This window comes from Pollachius pollachius (assembly GCF_949987615.1).
Source record: "Pollachius pollachius genome assembly, chromosome: 4".
Classification (NCBI taxonomy): domain Eukaryota; kingdom Metazoa; phylum Chordata; class Actinopteri; order Gadiformes; family Gadidae; genus Pollachius; species Pollachius pollachius.
In genome coordinates, this window is record NC_136937.1 from 9,895,026 (window position 1) to 9,902,408 (window position 7,383).

At 45.8% G+C, this 7,383-nt stretch overlaps 1 protein-coding gene across 1 annotated transcript; it reads left to right on the plus strand.

The window, feature by feature from the left end:
- Window positions 1–683: 683 nt before the first annotated feature.
- pip5kl1 (phosphatidylinositol-4-phosphate 5-kinase-like 1) lies at window positions 684–7,217 on the plus strand (the record flags this gene model as incomplete). Its single annotated transcript, XM_079735659.1, has 10 exons — window positions 684–700; window positions 2,458–2,722; window positions 3,751–3,801; window positions 3,913–4,067; window positions 4,332–4,456; window positions 4,575–4,609; window positions 4,700–4,755; window positions 5,596–5,708; window positions 6,091–6,250; window positions 6,743–7,217. 10 exons carry the CDS (start codon window positions 684–686, stop codon window positions 7,215–7,217), a joined length of 1,452 nt encoding a protein of 483 aa, XP_079591785.1.
- Between the last annotated feature and the right edge of the window lie 166 nt (window positions 7,218–7,383).

Below are 7,383 nucleotides of genomic sequence, written 5' to 3' on the forward strand. Positions count from 1 at the left end.
CGGAAAAGTATGTTATTGTAGTGGGTCTATGATTGATTATTATGAACCATTTTCTATTTTTATATTTGAACTTTATGCTTTGTAACATGATTCTTGATTTGCAATCAATAGAAAAGGTGGAGTGAAATTAATTTTGGTTCGATCAGATATCTTTGGTGAACGCAAGCAGCATCACTTAACAGTAGAGGGAGTGGTAGCTAACACACACACACACACACACACACACACACACACACACACACACACACACACACACACACACACACACACACACACAAACACACTAAAGGAACTGTATATTTTACATTAAACTCACCTATCCATGCAAATCAATGCAAAAGAGAAACCTGATCATCACGTTATGAATAGTTAGCAGCAGATTAAACTTGTTTCATATCGAAAATCTCCAAACCATTGTTTTCACCTTTCATGTTGCAAAGCAAGCCACACCATTGTTATGTGTTTCATTAGTGTGGTTGCAAAGCGGACCGCACTGTTATCATGTTTCTTCTTAGTGTGGTTGTAATGCAAGCCACACTATTGTTACCATATCATCATTGTTTCCTATTTCCTATTATTCCTATACTAATTTTCAGTATTTTTTTACGTAGAAAAACCAAACCAATACCATACTTCTTATCATTGTGGTACAACCCATAGATCTATTACTTGGTGGGCCCATCATGGATATCCCCCTTAGGTAATGTGGAAAGTTATGCGTTCATAAAAAAATGACACCACAGGGTAAAAGACCGCTGTTGCATGTGTCAATCCCTATATTGACTTCCAACGTTTTATAATGGAAGTCAATAGGGGAAAAACCTGACTTAAACCGTTCCGAAGGTGAAAAAGTTGTAAAAGTTGGTACACGTATAGAAACAGCGCATCAGCAGGTCTCCAAAAAGTAAAGTACCGTTTCGCCGCCAGGGGGCGCTATAACCAGCAATCGAACAAAATCAATTACCCCCATTGTTTCGATCAATCAAAATCCGCTTCACAGTGGCTCAGGTACTGGACTTCTCGTGCGCGTTCATTAGCCTTGCTAGCATTAGCATTTTAGCATTCTCACGGAATCTTGCGCACATTACTTGGCTCATGCAACCAAACACATTTTCTTCAGAAATGCACATACGGTGATGTCTAATTGAATTTGATAATGTTTGACATAAGACTTACCTCTCCCTTTTGAATTCCAACTAAGGGTGATGGTAGACTGTGGACAGCCTTCTATAGGTATTTACATCTATACCTCTTATCCAATTGTATTGTTTATTAACCCTAACCCTATCACACGCATTTATATATAATGACAAGTTGATTAACACACAAATCCTGATTAACCACCCTGTCTATTTACCTAAAAACTATCGCCCAGTTGGTCATGAAGATGCAGTCTGTAAGCACTTGATGAAGGCTATACTAAATTATGGGGGTCATCCCTATGTTCCCCGGGTCCTATGTTCCCCGGGTGCAAAGGGTTAAGGTCAGGTTTAGGGTTATGGTTAGGGTTAGGGTGAGGGTTAACCCTAAACCTAACCCTAACCATAACCAATCGGAGGAGAGACATTCTAACCGATCACAGGCGAATCAGAGGCGAAAAAGGCGGTACTTGCCCCTACCATCCTACGAAAAAAACATTTGCTCACAGGGTCCTATGTTCCCCGGTCACATACAAAGCGGGGAACATAGGACCCGGGGAACATAGATACGCTCCCAAATTATGTATGTATAACGTGGACATCACATATCCAAACCACTTAATATTGCGGGATCCTGGTACTTTTTCTCCCTATTCTCCTAGTCTGTGCGTGGTTTGAGGCTAGATTCTTCTTAAAGGCTGATTATCTGCTTCGTTCCGGTAGAAGCTAAGTGCTAATGGCCTTAAAAACCTTGTTTCACGTCATGCTATCTACACAAACGATATGTCATAGGAGAGACAACTTTGTTCAATTTTTATCACGTTAGTTGAGCTATGTGTTTAATTCTTACTCTTTAATTTGCTTCCAACTATTTTACATTATTAAAATGGTTTGTATGTTAATTGTTTACTCCATTAACTCTTTAAACTTTTAAACGTTCAAATCAAATCCAATCTTTTCACTAGACTTATGCTATTGAACATTTCTTAACGTCCTAAACTGTGTACCTTTATTAAACATATTTTTAACCTCACTTTACACAACAGCACTCTTGCACATTTTCTACAGGAAATGCATTTTGTTCCTTCCTTTTGAGACATCTGGCAGATGGTTGTGTGTTTGTGTGTGTGTGCGTGTGGGTGTGTGTGGCTGTGTGTGTGTGTGTGTGTGTGTGTGTGTGTGTGTGAGTGAGTCTGGACCAGGTGTTCATTGTGGATCACCTAACTACTCCAGTCCTTCAATGCTTTTTGGTGTATCAGGGGAGCATTTCAATTATACCACCTCCACCTCCTCAACCAATCCCTTTATGTCTATATAGGCTACAACTTAGATGTTTGATTCAGTTTTCTTCGGGTTCCCAGACGGAGATGTACGGGTCGCTGAAGGGGCTGTCCGGGGGTCCCCGTCAGCCCTCGGCCACGGTGAAGACGAGGCGGAGGAAGCGGTGGGGGGGTCTGAGGCAGCAGTGGAAGATGCTCGGCTTGTTTCCCATCGACCCCGAGCACGAGTTCTACGGCCTCACCTGCATGATGAAGGACGGTCTGGCCGCCGCCATCCAGAGCACCATAGACACCCCGCCTACGGTGAGTTGCGGCCCCCCCGTCTGTCGCCATATGTGTTCACCCCTAAAAGCCGCTGGAGGCATAGAAATCAAGGGTTAGCGAGATGGAGAGAGAGAGTAGAATAGAACAGACCAGACGAGAGCAAGAATTTGACATATTTTGAGGCTAAGTAACCCTCAAAATATGTCCCCTCTCTCCCTGCTCCCTTCCCTCCATACAATTCTCCACCATAGAGAAGTGTTACATTCATGCACCTGTGATTGACAGCCGTGATGGATTACCCGAACCAATCAGAGTTGATATGCATTGATTGGTCAGAAATCAGCCAGGGGTGGTCTAAAGCTGAATTAGCTCCTACAGAGGCCAGTCAACTGGAAACTGATATTCTCACAGTGCCTTTCATTCAATTCTAGCTGATAGATGGCTTTGGTATTTCTAACAAATGACACCTTTAGCGACATACTGCTTGTTTTTTTTAAATTATATATATTTATTATTTTTCTTACATGTTTACATCACTATTGTCAATATAAAGGTAACTCACTCCACACGACATTGATAAATATACAATTTAATTTAAACTGCTACACATTGCAATCATAGCATTTCCCTTTCTATGGAAGATGTAGATAAAATAGGCTTTTATTCATTAGCCTTAGTAGGGCTCTTTTATTGTAGAGCCCTACTAAGTAAAAACGAAATTGAGAAATGCTTCTTTAAACGCAGAGCGTCAATAACTGCGAGCCCTGCCATTGGTGTGGTGGTGAATGAGGAGTCACAAGGTAGTTGTACACACCGCCATGTGGGAATGCTAATCCCCAGAGTCTGCTGCCTCAGCAGGTCAATGCATCACTGTGCGCCTGTGTTGTCGTCCTGCTAAAAGCGCACACACACACACACACGCACACGCACACGCACACACACACACACGATTTTGTGACATATTCAAGTTTAAACTAACTACTAAAGAACGCATGTTTTGTTCCCTTGCTAGGAGGGGCTGTAACAACCGAAGTTGGGCTTGCTTATTCACATTTTCTGTATTTCAGAATATTAGAAGCGATGAAGATTTCAAAATGAAAGACACTCAAATCCATAAGGTAGGTCGCAGTGCTTTTTATATAAATAGAATTCTGAACCGCTAAATCCCTTTTTCTGTTCTATACCCGGCATGTTGGTCAACCTAATATATCTCCTTCCTTCCCGTTAAGGGTTTTACACTCCAAACGTACGCGGGCCACGTGTTTGCCAGCTTCCGGAGCGCCCTGGGAATGTCGGAGAGGGAATACCAGCTGTCTCTGTGCTCCGCCAGCAGCTACCTCCAGTTCATCAGTAACTCCAAGAGCAAGGCCGACTTCTTCCTCACGTGGGTCACCACGGATTATGTGACACACACACACACACATACCCATGTGTCTGCACGCACACAAACAGACAGACGCACCCACACAGTCATGCTGATGATTTCACAGAGGAAGTAAGGCAAGTATAGGAGTTGGCCATTCATAGTCAAAATTAGTTTGTCTATGTATAACTATTGACCCGATAGTTATGTTAAATGAACATGTATTTATCAAGATGCAAATGTTATTGACTGGGATGATTCTGGTGATTTGTCTTTACTTTTTAGAAATGATAAACGATTTTTTTTGAAGACCCAAAACAAGAGGGAGATACGGTTTCTTCTGGACAACCTTAAGATCTACATGGAGCACCTGAGAAAATATCCCCACTCACTGCTGGTCAAGTTCCTAGGTAGAACATCCATCCATCCATCCATCCATCCATCCATCCATCCATCCATCCATGTGAAACGTTTGTTATCACACCTTTATGTGAATAAGAAACTGAATCATAATTCTTTGTCTTGAAGGTGTTCACAAGATCAAAATTCCACACCAAAAAGAGGTAATTCACACTTTTATGAACTGCAGCAGTTTTGATCAAGAGATGTTTTCCTGTTTGAGTAAAAATAAATTCTTCTGTTTTCCTTCCTAGAAATACTTCATTGTCATGCAAAGTGTTTTCTATCCAGATGACCGAATTATTGCAAGGTGAGACTTTGTTACGTATCACACGATGTTAGACAATATTATATTAACCGCTGGTTCTGTAATGCATAAAGTATTGAACACACAACAGCAAGGAGGGGTGCGGAAAGACAATGTTCTATACACATTAGACTCTTGACAAGGACACCAAGATTATTTCAATCAACAAAAAGCCTGTTCATATACATCCGTTATGGTTAGGTGACCTGCTCTTCCTATAGAGGAATCCTCAAGTAACCTTTATTTTAACTCGAGCACACAACTTACCAAAGTGAAATCAGCGCTGCATTCTATTGATTTTGTCTGAACGTACAGCAGAAGTTGACTGCTAATAATATCTGGAGGGTGGAAGCATTTGACAGTGCCATCTGGTGGTAATCGATAACCGGCCTTCTATCCTCAAGGGTGCAATTCATTATTGATAACTGAAACATTTCCAAAATATCTAAGAAATGATGCAGTGTGTTCTTTGTTTCCTTTGTTTATGTTTTTGGTGTTAAATCTTGTAACGTGAGAGAGTGCAGAAAATGGAGGAAGACTTTGAATATAATCAACCAAAAAAGCATTAAGAAACATTGCAAAGTGTTTACGCAACTGTGATCAACAGCCAAGATGGAATTCCCCCAAACCAATCAGGGAAGGGATGCCCTGATTGGCCAGATGTGGTCTTAAAATGTAAACGGTGTGCTAAAGAGGCAGGTGCAGTCAACTCATTACTCTCAGCATTTCACCCGCTCAGAGCTGGCCGATGGCTTTGGCACTTCTAACAAATGACCCTTGATTGCGAGCTGTTAAAACCTTGCGTGCAGCCCCTTCTGACGGAGTGTGTTGTGCTGGTGTCAGGTACGACATCAAGGGCTGTGAGGTAAGTCGCTGGACGGACCCGTCTCCTGAGGACCACCAGGTCATCGCGGTCCTTAAAGACCTCAACTTCCGGGACCAGTACATCGAACTGGGTAAGGAAACGAGACGCTGGCTCCCTGTCCACGTCTTGGTTGTTGAAGCGTTCATATGAACGATTGGTCAAGTGTCTTTTAGGTGTCAAAGGCCCACTTTAACCAAAGGGTCCTTCTGGACAATGACATTCATGTGACAAGTCTGCGGTTAGCAAAACGGAGCGAGCTATGCAGTCATATGATACAATAGTTACGCACGTTATCAATGGTGCTGAGGAGTGCTTAGAGATGGCCCGGGATTGCGGGACTTGAACCCAGTGGCTTTTAATTAGGAGCAGATTTTCAAGCATCTCGCTCGGGGGCATACAGGCCGGGCGAGCGGCTCGAACACAAGGACTTCCCTCCTAATGTGTGTTTGCGTGCGTTTCCTACGTGTTGGCAGACCAGCAGCGGGCCTGGCTCCTGTGCCAGATGGAGATCGACACCCACTTCCTGAGGCAGCTCAACGTGCTGGACTACAGCCTTCTGCTGGCCCACCAGCCGCTGCACCAAGACGAGCGGCCCCGCGGCTCCTTCGGCTCCCTCATCATCAGGGCCAAGAGGTACGCCCGTCCGTGCCTGGGCTCCCCACCGACTTGGGGGGCCAGGTGCTGATGCCCTCAAATACTGAACTCATTCTAAAGGGCAGTGAACGCATAGGTTGTCTTATTGCTCCCCGATTGAGTCTTGAGCACATTGTTGTGATAGTTATTTTTTTGTGGGCAATCGGTCAGCCTTGCTAACGCAAGCGAACGCTATCTTTCTATCTAGCGTAAAGAAATGTGTGTTGCGTGTACATTTTGGTTAAATGTTAGCATCCAAGGGGCCTGGTAGAGAGTAGTAGACCGTAGAGAGACCGGCGTGTGTAGTATCTCTCTAATGTGCCACAAGCTACAGGCGGCAACTGTCCAGTGTCCTTCGTACTCGCCCAAGAGTAAGCGTCGCTTTAGTCCCGTTAGTCTTCTTAGGCCTGCGTCTTGAATCCTCCTGCCCGGTGGTGCACTGCGCTGCTGGAAAACACTCAGCGATCCACACGTCTCCTCTCGTCCCCGTAGGTCCGTGACGCCGGGCTCCAGCCCCTTGCACCCCGGCCCGGCCCCGGCGGTCCCCGGGGCCGTCCCGGAGGACGCCGCCCCCCCCGGCTCCCCGCCCCCCTCCTTCTCCTCCTCCTCCTCCGAGACGGACGGCTACCACGTCAGGAAGTGGGCGGCGGGGCGCGGCCGCACACGCTCCCGGGCCAGCGACTCGGGGGAGGGGGGGCGCGGGGGCGGGGACTCGACGGAGATGGACGAGTACCTGGCGCACAACCGCCGGCTGCTGCCCAACTTCAAGAACCCGCTGCACGTGATCGACGGGCCCGAGCAGCGCTACTTCGTGGGTATCATCGACATCTTCACGGTGTACGGCCTGCGCAAGCGGCTGGAGCACTGGTGGAAGCGGCTGCGCTACCCCGGACGCAGCTTCTCCACCGTCAGCCCGCCGGCGTACCGCGCCCGCCTGTGTGACTGGGTCAAGGACCACAGCAGGTAGAAGGGCCTGGATGTGGACCTCCACCTAGGGAGCCCTGATGATAACCAATTAAAGGGGGGGCACATCATACCGCCGGGTGTGAGTGTGATTGGCCGTCACAAGCCGTTTTCTGAAAATCAGCCTTTTCTGACATCGCAAGTGGGCGTGTCCACCTAGATGTATGACG